Below are 24,785 nucleotides of genomic sequence, written 5' to 3' on the forward strand. Positions count from 1 at the left end.
CTTCACTCTTCTCTGGATCCTCTCCACCTCCTCATGGCCAAGAAACCCAGGTGATCCTGCATGCAGTAGTCAAGATGGGGGTCTTACCAAGGCTTTATAAAGAGGTATAATAACCTGCTTGTCTCTGCTCATCAGCGTATTCTTCAGTATCTGATGAACTGCTTTAGCTACTTTTGCAATGTACCCTCTAAACTTTAACTTTCCATCCACTAAATTTCAATTTCCTGGAGTAGAGTTCCATCAATCTAGTATACAGCTAATAATCTTTTCATCCTAAAATGCATTGTTATATCCCCGTTTTTTTTGTCTTTTTTATTTCTGTTATTATCTTTAATTGTCTTTTTACTTTACTTTAACTTTAGCATTAAGTTTTGTATCTCTTTTTCTCAGACTTCGGTTGCCGACAAATTTGTATAGATTAGAGACTGTGCCAGCCGGCAACTAAATTCTGATACAATATCCAATAACACTAAAAGAAAATGTAGGGATCGAGAAGTATGCAGTCGTGGTCCCTATTTTCATATCACTATTGGTTTCCCCTTTAAATGCATGGTACGAAATTTTCCAAACGGTAATTCAAATCCGCAGAAGATATGACAAACTCAATTGATTATGTAAAAAGAAACACATTTATTATTTCACAAAGACAAGTATACATGTTATTTAAATTCTTAACCTTAAAAGAGACTGGGTTCCCCTTACTTAATTAAACACATTTAAACTTCTGCACTATGATCTCTTACTGGGCATAAATTCCTCACTTCTGTACATATATCTATCCTCAGACTCTCACAATTAAGTTACCTGATAATATCATACATGAAACATTACATATAAACACTAGACAATTCAATAAATCTGATATGTAATTCTCTAGGACAACAGTACTTATTTCCACTTAATTCTCTCCCCCCAAAAAATCTGTTAACATTTAACTACTTTCTGAACGTATGACATTACTTTCCTTAAATCACTTAAACAGTCTGGAGCTCGGCCTCCTACTTGGCTGGAGCCTAATATGCTTTCTTCTTAACAGTAGACAAAAGTGTCCAAATTGCAGACTGTTCCTATGGCACAACACGTAAATAGCGTGTGTTCTTAACTTCTGTTTCTTTACTCCACGGATACTTTAATCCTACATTAATATAAGGAAATCTTCGCTTACCATTCTTGCTTTGACTAGGTATTCTGATCTGTTCACTGTACCTCCTCTGATGGCTGGCTTTGTTCCTTTGTTCTACACGAACCGCAAGCACTCATACACGGACTTGTACGCTGACGTGGATTTCACCAGCGGCTCTTCCTCCTAATGTGTTTGAACACATTGTAGTTGCAGCTTTGACCGATGTAACATGCATAGCAAGGGGGGAATTTTGCTACACGTGGCGACAAGCACTACATAGCTCTCCTACGGGAAACTTGGTGCCGACGAACCTCGGAGACGAGACACAAGCGATGAGAGATAAGAGATGAGATCAGAGAGCGATTCAAACTCCCGCCGAAACTTATATACTCCGGAACAGCTCCCTCACTCGGCGGTGTCATCATGCATACGGCGGCAGCCGATTGGACGCCGTGGCTACGAACTGTCTTCACATGCCATAAACTTGTACTTAGTTTATACATATTCATTTGTTAATACTACATGACTTTCTACTTCAATTCATTCACAATTACTATCTTAATAAACTTATGGGCTATCTTAACAGTGTTTAGAATTTACACATCTGGTTATTTACATTTTCCTGGGACATTATTCGGTACATTTCCCATCAGAAGGCATAAGCATGTCCCTATCCCTTCCTTCTGAGGTAACGTAACGTTGGGTGGGAAAAAGGGATGACTCATCACTTTTTCCCGACACAACAGCATAATCTTATAATTTTGCCACGTTAAACTTTGACACAACAGCATAACTTTGCCACGTTAAACTGACATCCACTTTCCTTTGCCCAAACTTCCAGTCTACCCAAATCATGCTGAAAAAATTTTAGCATCTGTATTAACATTTAGCATCTGCTCTATCCAATTTTGCATCATCGGCAAACAACTGAACAGTTCTCAGATCCTTTCCAATATCATTAGTGTACATTTTTAAGTAGCAGCAGCCCAAGAACAGTAATTATCTTTCAGTATTATCACTGATATTTACATTTTCCAGTCTTCTATCAATACTCTCTGCTATCACATAACTTTTTCTCTCTGCATTTACTCTCAAAATATTTATTAAACTCACCAGTTTCACTCTCCTTCTAAAAATTTTTCAATTTTCGTGATGAATACATCTCACAAATTTTACACTGGACAAAATCAGCAAATTTAGCTCACCCAACAAGGATGTCTTTGTTACCATTCTTCTGCTGGCATAGGTACCATACCAATCACGTATAGTTTAAGGAAATATACGTTTTACTTATCTAAATAACTCAGTTTATATTGTATGCTTATAAAACAAATAAATACAATACATTAACTAGTATTATTAGCAAAAATTGAAAAAAAATTACTTATCTTTCTGCAGCATTACAAATCAACAATGTTAATCAAATATCTTTGAACCCAAATTCAAACTGAAGTGTGGGCATAGGACAATGGTTGTCAATTTAATTTTCCATAATACTAAACACAGTTTATTTCTCTATAATTTTTAAAAACCAACAATCATTATGTTGGTTTTTAAATCGATCCAGCCAACCACTGTTATGTACAAAATTTTTGCATCCAAATTCATTAGCAAATTTTTCTGCTTGAATCTTCAAAGACTGGACTGTCTATTATGAATCCAGCACTTCTTTGTGTAGTGAACCATTGAAGGAAGGCTTCATAAACATTTTTAAGCTCACACATTCTAAATTATAGTTTTTTTTGTTTTGTTTTGGTTATGTTGTTTTCTAATGTCAATATATAAACATCTTTATTCTTCCATGTCAATACTGTTGAAGAGGATAAAGAAAACTTTTAACACACTTCAACATTTTAGGACAATGTTCTAATTCACAAATAATTTTGAGTTTTTCATGAACCAAAAGAACTTTCTTTTAGTAGACTTTTTTTATGGAAGAGTTTGTTTTTTTAACTAATTTTACATTCATGGCAGTGTTTGCATAAAGTGAGGGAGGATGGCCAGAGGCTAGAACACTGGAGAGGTAAGTAGTGAGAGATGATTCCCTAAGGAGAAGATTAGGTTATAAACTGCCTCATAATCTGATGTAGGTGGTTTCTTGTAGCTGATGTAATTCCAGTGAATATGTTGCAGCTCCTGAAATTTTTAGTAACACCACCACAAAATTCACAAGAAATTAACACTTATGTCAGATATACCCAAGTAATTTTTGACATGTTTTAATTTGCTGTCAAATTAGCATTTTTAGCTTTTTATCACAGAAGTGCAGATTTTAATGCCAGAATCAATGAGGATTGTTTTGTCTAACACAGTCAAGCAAGATGTTTATTAGACCCTTCCTCCCCAGATTCATCCACTATAAGCCAGTTATTTTCAACCAATTTATGACAGTTATTTTGTTTAGTTTTCAAGTAATTCTCTTTAGTTAAATATTTCCACATTTTCATGATCCACCATCAACCAATAAGATATCTAGATAACACCTTCATTTTCCTCGAAAGTTTATGCTTACTACACTGCATTATTCAAGACACATTTGCTTCTTCACACTCCATATAGCAAGTATATCCCTAAATGTGACAGTTATCACTCATGACTAAGTCCTTTTTTTTTATTCAAATATTTTTTCTTTGATTTCCTGCCCATGAAAAATGAAAGAGACTAACATTAATACAACACCCTTAATAAAATATTTACAACCTAAACTTCTTCTAAACAAATCTTTTTACATTAAAATTCAGCTAACATGAATGAACGATATAATAACAGGAATAGAAGTTGCTGGGTACAGCATTTTTCGGCAGGATAGGAAGGGAAAGCATGGTGGTGGAGTACTGCTTATGATAAGTGACAACCTATGTCCTCTAAGAGTGGAGGCTTTGGAAGGCAGTGACACTAATGATTTTGAAAGCATATGGTGTGAGGTGGAGGTGGGCAAGACAGGATATTTAGTGTGGTGTTGCTACAGACCAAGGAGCACAGAGGGTGGGGACCAGGAGATGTTGAGACAGTTGAGCGTGGCAAGTGCAAGAAGAATGATTGTTATGGGAGATTTTAACTACAGCAATATCCGTTGGGGAGAGGCAGATGCATGTAGCAATAAGGACCGGGAATATCATTAGTGCTTGGGAAATTGTGAAGGAATATTTGTTAGCAGCAATGGTAAGCTGTATTCCACAAGTGAAGAAGAGGACACAATTGGGAGTAAAATGGATGAGAAACAATATTAAACAGGAACACCATGCAATAAAGAGGCTATGAAAGAAATATAAGGAGACAGGTGAAGAGAAGATGCATGAAGAATATAAGACACAGACCAGGAGAGTGACTAGTATGGTAAGGAAGGTAAAACTGGAATAGGAGAAAAGATTGTCCGTCAGATCCAAGGAAAATCCTAGGGAATTTTTTAGCTATGTGGCCAGTAGGAGGAGAAATGACTATGGAAGAATGACATTGTGGGATAAAAATGGGAATACAGTGACTGATGTAGATGACATAGTGGAATTGTTCAATGAACACTTTATTGGAGTATTTCATCCTGGAGGAGTCAATTTGAATACTACAGGGATAGGGCAGGTTTGAGGTTTAGAGGTGCAGGAGGAGAACGTGTTTCAAATACTGAGTACTCTGGATGTCAGTAAAGCTGTGGGACTGGATGGTATTTTCCCATGAGTTTTGAGAGAATGTGCTAAGGAACTGACAGTGCCTTTGACCTGGTTTTTCAATGAAAGTCTGGCTGTAAGAAAGGTGCCCATGGAATGGAGGAAGGTACGATAGAGCCATTGCATAAGGATGGTAGCAGACTGAAAGTGTCTAATCATAGGCAAGTTTGTGTATCATCAGTAGCTAGTAAGATCTTGGAGAAAGTGGTGAGGGACCGTATACAGCAGTGGGCAGATGAGGGTAATGTTATCTGTGAGAGTCGACATGGATTTGTGAAGGGGCACTCTTGTTTTAGCAATATGCTAGTCTTTTATAATAAAGTTAAAAGGGCATTAGTGAAGGAAAGGCATATACTGACATTTTCCTAGATTTAGCAAAGGCATTTGGCAGGGTGCCACATGGTAAGCTGATATTTAAGTTGCAGCACATGGGTCTGGATGTCAGATTGGTCAACTGGATTCAAGATTGGCTGTCCAATAGGTATCAGAGAGTTGTGTATGGTGGAGCAATATCAAAGAGGCAGAAGGTTACAAGTAGGGTTCCACAGGGCTCAGTACTGGGACTTATATTGCTGCCACATCTGCATTAGTAATAATGCAGATGTGGCAGCCCTGCAAGAAGATTTGAATAAGCTAGGTAGATGGGCATGAATGGGGGGGGGGGGTTAATGCAGTAAGATCTTGAGGTTTGGGGCACATTGATGGGACACTGCATACTCTATGGGAAGAGTTAAACTGGAGGAAGTAGGGGAGACAAGAGATCTTGGGTTGATGATTGATAGAAACCTGAAATTCATGGGGCATATTGCAAAGGTGGTGAAGGTAACAAAGAGGATTGCTGCAATACTGAGAAGGACACTGACCTGCAGAGATAAAAGAGTTATCATTCCGTTGTATAAGACCCTGATCAGACCACACTTAGACTACTATTCTCAGATTTGGTCCCTAGGATTTGAAGGAGATAAATTAATTGTGGAAAGGGTACAAAGGCAGATAACAAAGATGGTTTCAAGACTGTACAATGATAGTTAAGAGGATCGGCTGAGGGAATGTGGACTGCAGAGTTGGTGGATAGAAGAAGGAGAGGTGATATGATTGAGACTTTTAAACTGTTGAGAGGTGGTTACAGGGTTGACACTGGGGAGTTCTTTTGCTTGGTTGAACAGCAGGAAGGAGTGATGACAAAGGGAGTACTTCCCCATGTCCATCCCTGGAAGTCACGAAAGGAAACTGTGAGCAAGAGGGTGAGGAGTGGTTTCTTTGTATGGAGGGTGGTTGAACCATGGAATGCATTGCCTGATGGAGTGGTGAGAGCGAGAACGGTCAATGCATTTAAGGAGTGGTATGATAGACTTTGTGTTTCCTAGGAGGGACCTCCCACGATGAGTCTTGATAGACGTGTGTCTTAGAAAGGACCTCCAACGATGAGTCTTTTGACTCCATGGAGGCCTGAATAATAATAATAATAATAATACAAAATAAACCAATAATGATATAGCTCAAAGTATTTGCTTCCTCTTAATTTTACACATTAATTATGTAATTAATTCAGCTGTTTATCAGTAAAGTATATGTAAGTAGAATCCACTTTCATCTTCTTTAAAAATAATGCCTCACAAAAAAAAAAAAAAAAACTAATATATTAACTCGTGTTTTATATGTAAACATTGAATTAATCAAAACTAAAAGATTCAACAGGAATGCATTTTGCGCTGAATTGAAAATTAAACAAACTGAGAAGCATGCACATGCAAAGCTTTTTTAGATGGCTGGGATAAGTGGGATCTACTTTGGCTAATATGTCATTTTATTCAAGTTCAAATTAAGTAGAATTTACAATTAACACATGTGAATTAGATATGAACTATAGACTCAACACAAAGGAAATATGAATACTTACAAGATGGCTCGAAATGCCAGAGCTAGTCTTCTGAAATTAAGAGATTCTTTCTGACTGAAATATACTGCCTGTGACCATACCTCTCTTTGTTGGTCATATGTCATCAACTGCTTTGAATCTTTTCTTATTGTTTCCAGTAGAGGTGGTAAATTTACTTGAATCGGTGGGATATACACAGATGGTTCTTTATGAAATAACCAAATAATCATTTCTTCATCTTCCTATAATAAAGATTAGCATATATTTTTGAAAGTCAAACATGATAACTTTTAACTATAAAAATAATGAAGATCCTGAAACATTAAATCACTGCAGAAATTATGATGCAAAATAATGGGCATGGGTGTGAACAAATATAACCATAAAATCTAGTATGCTCTCTAAAAATTCCACACTATACACAATGTAACCGATCATTTATAAAAGTTTATGAAATGCATATAATTGTACATTTCATCATATGAGAACAAAGGCCATTCAAAAATATCCAAGGTAGAATTTTTTTTATAGTACGACTATTGAGTATTGAAGTGATAACTATGTAAGATGTTTGGCGGGATCTCCTGATGACACACACTTGAAGAGATGGTGACAGTTTGAGTTGATCTAAAATGCAAACAAATTTCCTACTCTGCTGCATATTGAAATGTTCTGTGTCATGTCACCATATACAGCTTTTCTGTATATCACTAAAGGGCAGAGGTAACAGAAAAGATTGCATTAATGCAACTACACAGTACTGAACAGTTTCTGGTACAGGTGGGCAAGACTTAGGGCCACTAAATTTGACAATATACAGCAATGTATCTAAAACAGTGAAAAAGTGCATGCATTGTATAGCAACATTAAAATAAAATTCTCTTAATAATAGATGGCATAAACAGAAGAGAATGGCCAAGATGAGAATGGATAGATTATGTGAAGGAGTGCTGTCAAAAGGTTTGTAGGATTTCAGTCATCTGGCAATGGAGAGAGAAATGGCAAGGAATAGTGCATCGGGCACCAAGTATTAGATGACTCATGAACACCGATGATGATATATCTTCAATAAAGGCAGCTAGAAGTTATATGGCTGCAAAGGGAAGAAATTATGAAACATATTAAACACAATAAATCCTAAGAAAGCATGTTCTTATCTTCTTAATTAAAAAAAACTTTGATTTTGAAAACTAAAAACATTTTAATTTTTTCCAAATGACAGACATTTACTATTATTTAATAATTGCATTGTGAATAATAATTGCATTATTAAGAGGTACATGACATCAGTAATATCATGCAATTCTACAAACTACAATCAAAGACCAATATGTGAATACAGTTCAGGCATAACTTACAGGTTTTGAGCAGAACTGCATAGCACCCTTCTTCGGATCTGGAAGCTGTCCCCTAGGATATAACAATTCTTGCTCTAAAATGGGAATCCCAGTTTCCTTTTCTAAGTATTGCTGCAATTCTTTCAGTGTGGTTTCTTCTGTCACAGGAACAGTATAAAGCTGAACTGTTTCTATACAGAAGACATTTACCACCTATATAAAATGCAATTTAAAATCTAAATAAGAGCAGATAATTTAGCATTCTTACTCTATAGCATCTTTAGAAGTCAATTATTGTATTTCTCATTTACAATACATAAAGTGTTTCAAATCAACAGGACTTTGTACTGCTAAATGGCTAGAAATATTAGGTAATAATCACTTACACAAGCATAAAGAGTAGGCTAGAAAAGTGATTCAGTTGGTGAGGAAAGTGAAATATGAATGGCAAATAAATGCTGGAATGGTTTGCAGAGTGGTTATCAGATCCGCTCTCCAACCAACAAGCCGAGTTTAAATCTTGTTATGGTCATGGATGTTTGTAATTTCTTTAGATAGCTGATGGATTTCATCCTCCAATAAAAGACCACTCTGTTTATTATAGAACTGAAGTAATTTGAAAAGTTTCATTTAGTCTCTAGAGTAGAATTTCCAGACTGTATAAAAAATAAATGTACAAAAAAAAAAAAATAATAATAAATAAATAAAATTTCTAAAAAAATTGTAAAAAAATCCTTAAAAAAATTTGTGCCCATGGCATATATATAGGTTTACAACCTTTTGGGTGAGACACATTAAAAAATTAATTTTTTTTTTAATTTAGCCAATCAGGCCAACCAAAATGCCAGCACTCTTTCACTACGTGACTATTAGAAGAAAGAATAATAAGTCGATATAAATAGGAGACTGAACCATCCATGAAGAATATGCAGTTTGGGGGAAGGATGTTTAATGAATAATTCATCAAAGTATTTCATCCTCTTAAGTGCAACATTATGCACTTAAGAAGTAGAAGGAATGGCAGAAGATGGGCAAGTGGAGAGTGAGCAAGAGGTACATGAGAAATTAAGTAAATTCTAATAAGGCAATAGAACTTGATGACACATCAGCATGTGTTGAGAGAAAGTTCTTGTCGGTTAATGACAGCCTTGATGTACTTGTTTAACAAGAGTCTCACAATGGGACAAGTCTCAAAGGAGCGGAAAGAAAATAAAATTGTTACACATTGCAAATTAATGAAAAGATGAGCTTCCAGTTGAGGCCAATTAGTTTATCTGGATTTATGGTTGAGTACTGGAAAGGCTGGCAAGGACTTGGATTCGGAATTACATTGGATTCAGCAGGATTCTCTATGATGGGTTTCTTAAAGGGAGATCATATTTTAGCAATCTACTTGAAGTATTCCAACAGGATGGCAAATGCATTAGACAAGTGAAATTCACATACAGTAGTTCATTTAGATTTTGCAAAAAAAGCCATCAACTGCCACATGACAAGTTGGTTAGTACACTGAGATTTGATAACAGATTAGTGAGATGGATTATCTTATTTCATATTGGGTTCCTCCCTTTGCCTCCTCATCTCTTAGGATGGGTTGAGCCCTCCTAATGAGTGATTAGGAAAGTATTTTATGACTGTAGATCCATGTGTGTTTATGGGGGGGGGCCTGTTCTGAGGGACGAAAAACCTGAGTTTCCAGGTGAAGAAACCCTCTACCTCCATATGAGACCAGCTAACTCACCTTTAGTTGAAAGAGACCAGAGAGGTTCCTCATGTCATGGACAGGAATCAAACCCGGGTCTTTCCAACCAAAGGACTGAGTCTATACTGACTGAGCTACAGAGGCTCTAGTGAGGTGGATAAGAAACTGACAGTCAGATAGGTATCAGCAAGTTATGTACTGGAGCAGTATTGCAGAAGGAAAAAAAAATCAGTGGTGTGCTGCAGAGAGGTCTGTTCTCTCCCTGCCTTCCATATAACAAAAAGTTTCAGTAGATATCTTATAACTACCATTCAGAAGTTTATAGACCTCTGGCAAGGTTTCTAGGAAAATTTGCCATAATAAATAGCCAACATTTTATTCCATTAAGAAGTTTTGCATTAATTTTTGTAAATAATCAACAGATGATAAAGGGTATTATAAAATCATTAAAAACGGCAAATCTTTATTAAGGTGAATGTCAGTGAACGTAATGAAGTAACATAATGATACATAACATAACTAATTAACTTTCTGCAGCGGATTGTCAATTCAACAAATACATCAGTAACATTGCTCATTGGAAGAAATGCTAATGCTGTGAAGCATTTAATTTTCATGTTGAATTCAGCATCTGTTTGATAGTGTAACTTCAAACCAATGGAAACAGTTTTGCGATAAAGATTTTGTGCCATATGAATATGGCACAAAATGTAAAGATGTTAGAAAAAGTGTTGATAGATAGTTGCTTTCTCGAAGTCAACCATTAATGTTTTGAGATCTAATGATGAACGTAAGCCCCTTAAAGCACTGAGTAATCTGCTGTAATTTAATTCTGATTTGCCAGGAAGCAAAGCAAAGCAAAGCAAAAAGCTGCCATGGAATCCTTAGGGGTCTCATGCCAGTCCCAAGCCTGGATAAAGGAGAGTCGGTCAGATGAGTGTCAATGCTCTGACTGTAAAGACAAAACACGATTGTTATCCTATACCTAGACAATCAAGCTACAACATACCAGCTTGGATGTCGCCCAGATCAACAAGGCCCACAATACCAATCGAGCAATCGGGATTAAATCAAAAAATGAGATACCGAAAGGAAACAGAAACTAACAGAACTATTATCAGTAGGAACATGGAATGTACGGACACTTTGAATGTCAGGAAAACTAGAATTACTTCGCAAGGAAATAAAGAGATATCAGTATGATATACTAGGACTGGCGGAGATGCGATAGACATCATCAGGAGCGATAAATGGATGCGAAGTCATATGGTCAGGGCATGACACCAAGCATGAAACAATACCAGAGCAAGATGTACTAATTATTGAAAGAGATTGGAATACCAAAGTCGGAATAGATAATGATGGTTGGGAAAGAGTCATGAGAAAATCGTTTCAGAGAAAGAAATGAAAGAGGTGAAAAAATGTTAGAATTTGCTGTGGACCATGAGATGATGATCTGTAAAACAAGATTCCAGCAAAAGAAGTGTAGAAAATGGATGTGGTGATCAAATGATGGGAAAACCAAGAACATAATTGATATGATTATGTTTAAAATAAGATGGATAACATCGGTACAGCAGTGTCAAACTTTTCAAGGAGCAGATCTCAGATCATCGTTTAGTGATTGCAAATATCAAGTTGAAATTAAAAAGAAAATATAAACCCCATTATCAGAAACAAAGAATAAGGGAAGCAGAAATAGGAGGAAGGTACAGAACAGTGTTAGCGGAGAAACTTAAGTGTGGACAAAGAAAAAAATTCAAATCTAAGAGTGAAAAGAGTAACGAAGGCGATAGAAGATACAATTGAAGTAGAGAAGATCAAAGAAGAAATGGATTAGACAAGAAACAGTGAAGTTAGTAAAGGAGAAAAGAATGTTGAAGATAAGAAGGGATACATCAGAACAAATAGAGCAATATAGAAGAAAGTGTAATGAAGTGAAAAAAGCAGTCAGAATAGATAACATGAAATGGTTAGAAGCTCAATGTAACAATATATAGAACAGCACTATGGAGAGCATAAAACTAGGGAGGTGTACAAAATAATTAGAACCATTAACAGAAGGTGGCAACAAAAAGAGACAACAGTTAAAGCTGAAAAAGGCAAAGTATTGATGAAGAAAGATAAAACTGTACAGCAATGGACAAGATACTGTAGTGAGTTATATGAAAAAAAACTAGATTTAGATAGCATTGGGAAACTGACGGAAGAATTGAAGCAGATATCACCACCAGGTAATGAGTATGATATGGACATTTTAAGAGGAGAGGTAGAAAAAGCAATAGGATGGCTAAAACACAACGAGAGTCCTTGTAATGATAACATCACTGGAGAAATGATTAAATATGATGCCGAAAGTATGGTTACAGAAATGCACCGACCATGTAATATGGTATGGAAAGAAGGGAAAATGCCAGAGGAGTGGGTGAAATCGATATTAGTGACATTATACAAGGAAATAAGTTAGAATGTAAAAATTATAGAACAATTGCCTTGACAAATCACCTTGGTAAGGTGATGTAGATGATATTGACAGAAAGATTTAGAACACAATTGGAAGCATACCTTGCAGACAAACAAGCAGAATTTAGGAAAGACAGAACTACAATTCAACAGATTTTGACAATGTGGTTAATAGCAGAGAAAACGAAAATTCTCTCTGTTTCAACTTCACTAAAAACTGCTCACCATTTTCTAGAAATTTATACTCATCTGGAATTATATTACACTTCTTTCAGTTGGGATAGGAAATGCTTGGTCTTTCTTTTTCCTCCATCTAATATTATGACACAAATTTGCTAAAGACGACATCAGAGATGTTGTTATCTAAATTTCATGAAATATTGGCAATTAAAGACAAAGCAGAGATTTGTGAACTAGTAGCTGATGATTTTAAGTTTGCCATTGCTTGATAAACTTTAGATTTCCAGAGTTGAGAAGGGTGACAACGCTCACCAAATGTTTTATATAATGGAGTTAGTGCACAGAAATATTTATCAAAGGAAGCACACAAGCAGACTGTCAGTTAGAAAGCTCAATTTTAAAGAAATTACCTTCCTCTAACTAGTTGGTTGATAAGGTCACCAGATTGTTAGTTTAAATTATTTTTACAGCAAAGATGTCTTATGGCAAAAATGTTTATAGTGAATTTTCTGATCATGCTCAATCATATAATGCTTCTTGCTCCTTTTAACCAGAGTCTGCAGTCCACATACTCTTAATCTGTCTTCATAATCTACATTCCACAATCTCGATTTAATGTTCTCTTCTTTACACTCTATCCAGTAGCTTATTTATCACCACCAACCCCGTGAACAGTATTCTAGGTACAGTCCTATCAAGGCCAGGAAAACAGACAAAATGATTTTCTTATCCTTACACATCAATGTTCTTTTCAATATTGCAATTGTTCTCTGAGTTGTATTTGGAGTTTTTGCTATATGACCTTTGAACTTCAAATTCTAGCTAACACAACTCTAAGATCACCATTTCTTGTAGCCTAACCCCACCAATATAGTATGCCATTAGATATCCCATCAGACCAAAACATATATGAGGGCGGTCCGAAAAGTTCATGGCCTAACAATGAAAACACGAATTTATAATTTCAAAATTATTTTTATTTTTCAACATAATCTTCCTTAAGACTAATACATTTATTTCAGCAATGCTCCAGCACCATTATCCCGTCCTGTAGTGGTTATCAGTAAGATCTGCAAAATACCACTCTACAGCTGCAATCACCTCTTGATTCAAAGAAAAATGCTGACCAGAGAGAAAAGAGTTTTAGTTTTGGGAAGAGATAGAAGTCAGAGGGAGCCAAATCTGGGGAATAGGGTGGATGTTCCAACAATTCATAGTGCATATCCCTTAATTTTCCCATTGCCATAACATCTTTGTGGGCAGGTGCATTGTCCTGATGAAAGATGATTTTTTTCTTCTGCAAACCAGGTTTTTCTCACAAATTTTTTTCATATAGTCTGGTTAAAAGATCAGAATAATATTCCCAAAATTATTATTTTATTCTTTTCAAGATAATTCATAAACAAAATACCAACAAGGATTTGATGAGTGCTAATATGAATTTGATGACAGAAAGTGTTAGTAGCAAGAATATCGCAGGAAGAATGAGTGCTCGTTCAAAAGAGAAGTATGGTGTGAAAGAAAGGTGAAAAATTGTTAAGAAAGCATTGAAAAAGGAGTGATTTGAAAACTGTAATGGATGGTAAAAAGAACCAAAGGAAGGCAAATGTGGAGGAAGGAAACAAAATTGAAAGAATGAAAGAAACCGGAAATAGATGACGAAAGGATCAAAAGTGGGAAAAATGAAAAGAATGAATGAAAGCGAAAGTTGGATGCATGGAGCGAAAGTACAGAAACTCAAAAGGATGAATGAGAGTGAAAGTGTGAAGTGGAGTCGAGAATTCGAAAATTAGAAAGATTGAACAGTGACAGAGAGAATGTGACACAAGGTTCGAAAGTTGAATTGGGTTGGATGAGGCAAGAGATGAAATGGATGCAGAGTAAAATTAAGAAAATGCAGGTGAAAACGATTAAAACAAATCAAGTAGGTATGAAAGAGTTAACAAAAGACGAGCGAGTGGCATTGTATGGCGACTCCATTATTAAAGGTGTGCTGGATGAGAGGATGCACAAGGTATGCTTTCCAGGCAGAAAATTAGTAATTAAGGCATTGGACATGAGGAGGAAGTGAGCAAAAGAGTTGATGGTTTTAATAGGTATGATGCCCCAGTCGAGCATCGAGAGATTACATTGAATGAGTGTTATCAGTGGAACTAGCTCTAGACCCAGAAATGAGCTGTTGTGTTTATATACAAATGCAAGAAGTGTAGGAAACAAGGCAGATGAAATGGTTGCACTAATTGAGTCTGTTCACCCAAAAATTGTTGGAATAAGTGAGACATGGTTAGATGAGGACAACATCCTGACAGGAATAGAGATGGAAGGATATGATGTGTTTCGTGAGGATAGAAGGGATAAAAAGGGAGGGAGAGTGCTATTCATGATAGAGAAAGAGTTAATTCCATACAAAGTAGAGATGCAAGAGGGGAAATAGTGCCAGTGGTTTTGAGGCAGTATGGTGTGAGATAGAGGTGAATGGAATGAAATAATACTTGGTTGGATGTTGTAATAGACCAGGAAATGTGGATGGTAGTGACTATGAAATGTATAATCAAATTAGCCAAGCAAATAACAAAAGAGTGATCATAATAGGCGATTTTAATTATGGCAGTATAGAGTGGAATGATGAGATAGTAACTGGAAGTAAAGAAAATGAGTTTGAGTTTTTGAGGAATAACTACCTCAGACAGCATGTGACAGAGGGCACACAAGCATTGAGGGGTCTTGGATTTGGTTATCTCATCGGATGTAATTACAAATGAAGTGTCAAATCACCCACCAATTGGTGAGAGTGACCATGAGGTGATTACCTGGGTGATTGCCAGCAGTGTGAGGACCTCTGTAAGAAAAGGATATATGTGGAACTACCTTGTAGTTCCACATATACCCAAGGCAGGGGAGGGGGGATTATGAAGAGCTCAGGAGACAGCTTGCAGGTGTAGCATGGAATTAGGAGTTAGCTGGAAAAGAGATCAATGCAGCTTGGGGGATTTTCAAAAACTATCCAGCAGATGCAATGTCTAAATGTATTCCAAGGGAGAAAAAGTTAAATAAGGGTAGGTAGGTGTGAAATGGATGAATAAAGAGATTAAGCATGCGATACAGAGAAAAAGGGCATTATGGAGGCAGCATAAGATTAGTGGAAATAACCAATTCCATGAAGACTACAAAGTCTAGGCAAGGCAGGTGACTTGGTTGGTTAGGGTAGCTAAAGAGAGGTATGAACAGCAGTTAGCTAATGAAGCCCAAAAAAATCCTAAGGAGTTCTTTCGATATGTAGCCAGCAAAAGAAAGAATGATTATGGAAGGATGCCACTGATTGGAGAAAATGGTATAAAGACAGCTGTTGTAGAAGGTGTGGTGGAGATACTTAATGAGCAGTTCATAAAGATCTTTCAATCTTAAGAATATGACTTCATGGAGAGATTGAGAGCAGTTGATGATCAAGAAGAGAAACTGACTGTAAGTGAGCAAGAGGTGTATGGGGAGTTGAACAAACGAGACGTAAATAAGGCTGTGGGACTTGATAATATATCACCACGTGTTCTGAAGGAATGTGCCAGGGAGTTGATGCCAGCCTTGACATATTTTTTTTAATACGAATCTTGCACTGGGTTAAGTTCCTAAGGAGTGGAAGGAGGGCAAGATTGTGCCACTTCATAAAGGAGGTAATAGAACTCAAGCATCGAACTATAGGCCTATCTATGTGTCAGGTGTCGTAGTTAAGTTGTTAGCAAAGTTTGTGAGAACTAGGATTCAGAATTGGGTTGATAACAATGGTATTATCTTTCATGGACAGCATGGATTTCCTAAAGGGACATCATGTTTTAGTAATCTACTTACTTATTACAATAGGGTGACTGCTTGCATGGACAGAGGAGAAGGATACACAGTAATATACTTAGATTTCACAAAAGCTTTTGATAGATTACTGCATGATAAGTTGATAGTCAAACTAGAAAGGATGGGGTTGGATATTAGATTGCTGCATTGGATTGGAGACTGGCTATCTGATAGGTATCAACAAGTTGTGTATGGGGGAGCAATATCCAGGAAAAGGAAAGTTACTAGTGGTGTGACTTAGTGGTCTGTTTTAAGGCCATTGCTGTTTAACTTGTATTAATGATATTGATGAAGATTTGGATGGAGATATTCAGTTGTTTGCAGATGATGCAAAGTTGGGACGAACCATGAAGAGTAGAGAAGATGTTGTGGCCTTACAAGAAAACTTGAATAAATTGAGTGATTGGGCACAGGAATGGGGGATGTGAGTTCAATGTTGCAAAATTTAAGGTTTTAAAATTTGGAAAACAAAAATGGGATGTAGAATTTATTCTTGGTGAGGATATATTGTCAGAGGTGGAGGAAATAAGAGATCTGGAGGTGATAGCGGATAAGGATCTGAAATTTAGGGGACACGTAGCCAAAATTGTGCAGACAACCAGTGGTGTAGCAAAGGGGGGGGGTCCACCCCAGACGGCACTTTTTGGGGGGTATCACATGGGACACAATTTTATTTGTTGACGATTCTTTTATTTATGTTACCTTAGTAATTTTTATTACTTAATAATTAGTTTTTAACAACTATACTTACAACTAAAATAAATAAAATATAAATATAACAAAACCATTACATATCCCTATCATGCTATAATCCAAATTCTTAAAAATAAAATGCATGGCAAGGCAATTGCTTTATTGGTTTATTGCTTATACTGTGGCGGCTGCTTCTCAGCAGCTGGCACCACACAGTCAGTACGCATTTGTGAAAACATATTGTTTTTTTTTTTTAATTTCTTCTTCTAATTTTGGTATAACTAAGGCCATCGGCAGGATTTTAGGGCTCGGTGGTTCCCTATTATATTAGGGTTTTTGCTTAACCCTCTTGATGCGTTTCTTAAAAATTCTTAAAAATAAAATGCATGGCAAGGCAATTGCTTTATTGGTTTATTGCTTATACTGTGGCGGCTGCTTCTCAGCAGCTGGCACCACACAGTCAGTACGCATTTGTGAAAACATATTGTTTTTTTTTTTTAATTTCTTCTTCTAATTTTGGTATAACTAAGGCCATCGGCAGGATTTTAGGGCTCGGTGGTTCCCTATTATATTAGGGTTTTTGCTTAACCCTCTTGATACGTTTAGGCAGTGTATAAAAATTAATAAACATAATTCCGTTTTTACCCTAAAAATGCTAAAATGCCTGATTCATCATTAGATTTTTTAATCTGTTACAGATTTATATTATTTGGCTCATTATCAAAACTGTTCAAAAATATTTATTATATTCTTTATTCATGGTTAGTCTAGAGCAGGGGTGGACAACCCTTGGCATGCCTGCCAAATGTGACATGCCAACGACTTTTCCAGCACGTAACCCAGGGCTCATCTTAAAAAATAATTAAATAAAAAAATACATTTCAAACATCTTCACTGACTTGTATATTTTAAATTAATATAATACAATTTTATTAAGTACAGAGATACCAAATAAAAATGCAATAAATAAGCAAACCCTACCAACTGTTTGAGTAATAATAAGTAATAAGAAAATTAGAAACAAACATCCTATTTCCAAGCCATCTATATCTCCGCGATATACTGATGTAAAAGTTTCATCCAGTTCAGTTATTGCATCATTCGTCAGGCATTCAAATGTAACGTGACTACTTTACCATCATTTGATATATCTTTTCATGTTTCGTAAAGAATGTATCCATTTTCTAAAGTCTGTATATATGTGGATTTGGATTTTATTAAATCGTAAGTCATCAAAATATGGATTGGAAATATTTATTGTCAATTAATATGTTTAACTTATTAGATATAAAAGCAAATTTCCTTTACATTGCCATAACATACCGTATTTAACTGAATATAATTCAAATTTTTTTTACCCAAAAATTAAAGCTAAAAATCGTGGTGCGATATATATGTGGGGATTTTTGGAAACTAAAGTTTTTAGTTTTTTTCATAAAATCCACGCATATATCTCACACCATGATTGCAATTGCTATTTCCTACCTAGAAAGCAGTTTCCTTGTGTGCATCCTACCCAAATAGCACTATCTTCTTTCCCATTATTTCAAGCAAAAATTACCAGTATTATACTTAATGAATAATCTTTCACGAATGACTAATGAACAGACAGCTATGGAACTAGGCCAGTAAAGATATAGCGGCTATGAAGACGTGCATATGACTGGTGCGGTATTAACAAAAGATCCTGCGAGTCAAAGATAAGAGCCAGCAGACAAGTTTTGAATCGAAATGCTAATTTTCTTCAACCAAATTCAATATCTGAAAGTACCATTAACACGTTTATGAATTTTAACACTTTCCGTTGATTTTTATTGTTGCTTTGCATTTGAGCTGGGGGGAAAGACTCCAACACATCTAGTTTTTAGTGTTTGCTGGTGCAGCATATGGTTTTGCTCGAGTCTAAACAGCATAGTTTCTGTGGGAAGGGGACAAGTGATTCATTAGTTAGTTCCATTTTTATCTCAGATGTCTAATTGCACTGTTTGTTGCAATTATGGTATAAGGTACAGACTGCAAATGTCTGTACCTTATTCAGTGATACAATAAAACAACCTGCTTTTACTTGTGTCTGCAGTCATTACTGGCTACTGGGAAGGGAACGTGGTTTGCCACGGGAAGCGAGTCACTATCGCCCTGAGGTGAACGTGATTACACTTTTTTTTTCTTGTGTGAGGTATACGCAAAATTTTTCAATTTCTTTTTTTGCAAAGTAAAATCAGAGGTGCGAGATATACACGAAGGCGAGTTATATTCCAGTAAATATGGTAAGTTATTTTTAAAGCTATGTGAAATGTATTATTAATATTCAGGAATATGAAGTGTTATCTGCACGTGATTAAATTGCATGCGTACCCTTCTCTTTCATTTGTGCGTGTAGGTCGGCTTATAATTGTACAAATTTTTGGTTTGCTTAAACTTGGTTGGTATATGCAGAGAGTGATTACAATGAGATCGAGTCCAAATTATAATTTTTGTCAGTGTTTATATGTCTCTGTCCACATTTTTACATCCCATAATCCAATTTTCATTAAAGTTGAGAGCTGTATGAATAAAGAAATTAATTAATTGCTTTCTTATATATATTTATTTGCTTCTTGCTCTTTACAGATTGAGCAGAATGTCACCACCACCACCACCAGCAAAGAAACAGACATTCAAATGAAAAGGCTATTAGACAATTTAAAGAATACTGGACTGAAAAATGTGGCATGATTAAGAAAGATAATAAAGCATTATGCATTTTATATTTCAAATCAGTTGTTTGTAAGACTTCTTCCGTAAAGAGACATTTTGAAACTGTGCAGAAGAAATTAAGTAACAAAAGTGAGCAAGAACAAAGAATTAATTTCTCGTGAACTGAGCAAGACAAAAAAAAATAGTCCGATATTTGATGAAATTTATTTCAGGTGGGCCTAGTTCCAACTTAATTGCAGTCAAATTAGAACAAATATCAGAATGGAAAAACATTTCAAGAGTAGTATGGCAAGTATGTACCCTATCTCTTCTGCTTTTTAACACACACACACACACACACACACACACATATATATATATATATAAAATTTATATTTATACAAATCCAGCCAGACTGGCACCCACAATAAGCTCTTCATCAAACTCCGAAAGATCCTTTGTTTTTCCCACTGTGATCAACACTACTGATAATATCTGAATCCCACTATAACTATATGACAAACAAAACCTAAATTTGGAGTATCAAAATTTCATTATGAAACAAATATCAAATTATGGATGCAACCCATGGTAAATGCAAAACAAAGTGTGGCCTACCAATTGATTTAGACAGAGGCAAGCACATACAGCCAATTCTAAATCTAAAAAAAATTTAACTTCTTTATAATTAGTACCGATTAAATTTAAATAAAACTTTTATTTGCTTACTGTTTTATCTAAGATTATTTTTAGCCATTCAAAGGTTGAGATACCATCCTTCCTTCCTCGTTTTCTTGGATCATATTCAAGCATTAGCTGAAGCCAGCCCTCTATGTCCCTTTTCAAAATGCTGAAAAGAAAAGTATTTAATTATGAGGGTTTTTTTTACTAATTAGATCAATAGCCATGCTCCTAAATACATAACAATGTCAGACAAACAACTTCTCCCATTAGAATTCAAATGTGTAAAATTCCCTCTCCCCACACAATTAAATTTATAATTCATAAAAGTGAAATTTATCAAACAAAAGTAAGGATTGTTTCCAACCCCATCACCACTATCCACATGTGGCAAAAAGGTCAAGTGTTCATGATGAATTGATATTTCTAACACAAATGTTATTTTGTAAATATATATATATACACACACACAGACAGTCAGGTCTCTTTTTATGCGGTAGATACGTTCTACAGAAAACCGCATATAAAAAATTGCACAAAAAAGGCCTAACTTACGTTGAAAAATTATGAATACGTTCCATAATTTTCTAAAAACCCATAAAACCGAAGCATTGAATTAAAATAACCTAAAATCGCATAAAAAATTTATAAAAATTCAGGAAAATAAGAATGCCTAAGTTTGTTTTAAAGCTTTATTCATTTAATTTTATTGAAAAGTAACTTTTTTTTTTTTTTTTTTTTACATTTTGTCATCAGAATTATCATCACTATTAGACAATATTTGGCAATGTTTGCAAACTGGTGCAAAACCACTTTCATCACCAGAAGAGATAGTCAGCACATCAGATCTGTATGGTAAAGCAACGGTTCTTAACAAACAAAATTAACCCTCATACTGTGCTGATTTTTTTTCTTCTGACAATGTAATCAGTGATTAAACTTTGCGATGATAATTTCACTAATTTTTTTATACAGCTCGTGATATCCAGACATACAGCTCTTCGGCTCGCATTGGAATTTAAAGGCTCGTTCAGAATTTGTGTCATTAACAAGAAAATGATTTTCCAATTTATTGCACAGTTCAAGACCTTTAGAATTATATTTGCAGTGAGGGAGACGGGGGACAGGTTTTTCTTCCACTTCACTATCATTTTCTGGATCTTCAATGATATCTAAAGTTAATTGATATCCAATAATATCATCGTCACTTAAGGCATTATCCACAAGCAATTCGTCTACATCGTTCTGGCTAAATGTATCAAAACCTTCTCCACCAATTTCCTGTGTCAAAGTAAGCTGTGCCAAATTTCAGCTGATAATGTAGATGTTTGCAACACATCCAAGCCAAGCTGCTTTCCAGCAGGCATTTAAAGTTTGTGGTCTTATTTCAGCGATAGTAGATGCACATGATTTAAGCAGTCCAAAATAGAAAATTTTTTCCAAATGTCAGTTACTGTTAATGATTCATTTTCTAGTTTATCCAATATAAATTGAAAAATGTGCTTAATGTAATATTTTTTAAAAGTAATTATACTTTTAAAAAATGTTTTAAAAGCAATTATACCTTGATGTAATGGCTGAATAATGCTTGTTGTATTGGGTAGAAAAAAAAAACACTTATTGCACATTTGGATGTTCTAAATGCGAATGACTTGGTGCATTGTTAACAATTAATGAAACTTTAAAATCGAGAGCTTTATGCTTCATATATGTTTCCACTTCTGGTACAAAGCAATTATTGAACCATTCAATAAATACAGCAGTTGTTACCCAGGCCTTTGTATTAGCCATCCAATGTACCGGCAGCTGTTTTAGACCTTTGCCTTTTAGAGATCGTGGGCTTAGAAATCGATTTACTAGGAGGGGTTTCAACATTCGATCTCCTGATGCATCGCTACAAAGTAACAACGTTACTCGATCTTTGCTTGCTTTAAACCCATTTGCTTTTTTTCTCAGATTTTACGATGCAAGTGCGATTAGGCATTTTCTTTCAAAACAATCCTGTTTCATCAGCTTTAAACACTTGATCGGGACAATCCACCATCTTCAATAATTTTGGCTAAACTTCTCTTGAAAATTTTTGGCTGCTTTTCCATCTGCTGCTGCAACCTCGCCTGTAATCTTCACGTTATGAAGTATGTTCCTTTTTATAAACCCGGTTAGCCATCCTTTGCTAGCCAAAAATTCTTTATCAGCCTGGGAAGCAGAAGTTGATGGCTCCAATTGCTTAATCTGTTCATAAAAACCGAAGAGCTTTTTGTTCAATTAAATAACCACTTCTAGGAATTCTTCTTTGAGTTAATTCTTCAATCCAAATTACGAGCGCTTGTTCCGTGATTTCTAATAAAGCATCTCTTGAGTATGGTGATAATTTGGCACTTAGTTTTGTGTCAGAAATGACAGATTTTCTTATTGCGACTTCACTCTTTTTAATTGCTCTTATAGTAGATTCGCCTAAATTAAAATGTCTACCAATTGCCGTAGATCCCTCTCCTTTTGCTAAGCAATCAAAAATTGCAATATTCATTTCCAAAGATAAGCAATTTCTTTGGTCCATTTTTTTTCCATTGGGCCAAATTTAATTAATTATTAATTAATAATAAAAAATCAGGTAAATCAACAATTATTAATTAATAAATTACAAAATAACCAAGGTGTTCATGAAAATTCCAGAATTTGAAGTGTTCCGTCATAGGAAAAGTTTGGGAAACGCTGGATTACCCTATTATCGGAATGGATTCTCCTTCTGTTGACATGCGCAGAAGTGTCAAAAGGTCTCGTATCTGTGAACGTACTATACATAAGTTTTGAAGTTATGCGCCACATAACTTCAAATCCATATAAAAAAAAGACCTGATTGTGTATACACACATACACAAAAAATTAAAAGTTTGCATAAAAAAAATTCCTTAATAAAAACAATACCACTTTTATGACTTGCATACATAGGTCTACTGGTCGCATGCTAATATTGCCCACCTGAGGCAGTTATAGCTCTCAGCTTTCAATGTTAAAACTTGTAAAACATCAATTGGTAAGTATTGTTGTTTATTTATCAACTAGTGCATATCATGACTTAAGAATAAAGCAAAAATTAGTCTTTGTTGGGCCAAAATGATTATCAAATAATTAATTATAATATAATAATTAATCTTCTTTTAAATTTTATTTTTCATTTCAATATATTATACTAGGTATATAATCATTATAGCATCTAAAATAAAAACACTGAATTCAGCTGTATTTTGCTAATGCATTTATTTAATTATTATTAACTTACACTCCTATTTCAAATGAATTAATTTTTAATATAAAGTGTTTTGAATTGTAAAAAAAAAATTTTTTTTAATTAAATTTTTTCACATGTTAAATGATTTATGATAAATAATCAAGAAAAAAAAAAAGATAAGCAACCTCAAAAGCATCAAAACAATACCATGTGAAGAAGCCAGCAGCTGTATCAAAAATGTATTCCAACCAAAGAAGAGAAGGGAATGAAAGGATGTTGCTCATAAATTTTACGCATTCAAATGGGAATTAGAATATGTGGTAATGGAAGTCAAGGAGAAACCAGTGAGTTTATTGTGTGAAAAGAATGCAGAAAGTATAAGTGATAACTTGAAAAACATTTCCATTCTGCATATAATAACTTTAGTAATGAGTTTGCTGTTGGTCATTAAAGTAGTAGTGAACATATTCCTAAAATTAAGTTTTGAAGGCAAAAGAAAAATATGAAATGATTGCTTTCAACCTCTGAATTAACTAGTTATTTTAGCTAGCTTTACAGAAGTTTGGATTATATATCACAAAAAATATAATTGAATCTGTTATGGATATTCTATTAATGTATTATGATAAGAATATAAAAAAAAAAAGATGTCATGAATAAAATTCGAAATTTACAACTAAATCACCAAACAGCTGCACATTATCTTTGCATTTTGCAAATTATTAAGGCCTTAACTGTGAATGATTGGTCTTAATATGTGAATAAATTAATAATATAAGACAGTTGAAAAACTGCATTCTGTTTGTCGTTAACAATTTAAATTCCATGAGGAATTACTTGCCATAAATATTATGAAAAATCAAACTCAAGGGTTCAGCCTCTGTGACAAATAATGGGGTGTGTTCAATGGTTGATATACGAAAAAGTTTTGTTGGACTTTTAAAATTATAACTACAAAATCAAAAGTACTGATTTATCAACATTCCATTACATTATCCATCAGGAAAATTTATGTGCACAAACATCTAGAGAAGATAGTTTTTTTTGATAGATAATGCGGTTAAATTTGTAACCAATTTTTTGAATCATCAATAGGTTCAAGTCCTGTTAAAATAAGTAGTGGTAAAATTTTAGAAAGATTTATTGAGTTGCTGAGAGTAGGAGAATTTCTTGGTAGGAAAAAGGAATCCCTCCCCCATTCCCAAGAAATTTATTGAATTATCAGTATTATTATTCAGGCCTCCATGGAGTCAAAAGCCTCATCGTGAGAGGTCCTTCCTAAGAAACACAAAGTCCATCAAGACTCATCGAATTATA

General features: G+C 34.9%; 1 protein-coding gene across 2 annotated transcripts in view; it reads right to left on the reverse strand.

Annotated features, from left to right (window-relative positions):
• The window catches only part of IKKbeta (inhibitor of nuclear factor kappa B kinase subunit beta), a 135,198-nt gene that overhangs the window by 60,976 nt on the left and 49,437 nt on the right, over window positions 1-24,785 (reverse strand). For both annotated transcript variants that reach the window (XM_090404079.1, XM_090404078.1), the window contains exons 8-10: window positions 20,288-20,408; window positions 8,023-8,214; window positions 6,686-6,906 (exon numbers count right to left, since the gene is read on the reverse strand). In XM_090404079.1, coding sequence (XP_090260205.1) covers window positions 6,686-6,906; window positions 8,023-8,214; window positions 20,288-20,408 — 534 coding nt within the window. The remainder of the gene's footprint in view (window positions 1-6,685; window positions 6,907-8,022; window positions 8,215-20,287; window positions 20,409-24,785) is intronic.

The sequence above is a fragment of the Typopeltis vanoorti genome, chromosome 14 (assembly GCF_054136105.1).
Source record: "Typopeltis vanoorti isolate ZY-2024b chromosome 14, IOZ_Tvanoo_1.0, whole genome shotgun sequence".
Taxonomy (NCBI): domain Eukaryota; kingdom Metazoa; phylum Arthropoda; class Arachnida; order Uropygi; family Thelyphonidae; genus Typopeltis; species Typopeltis vanoorti.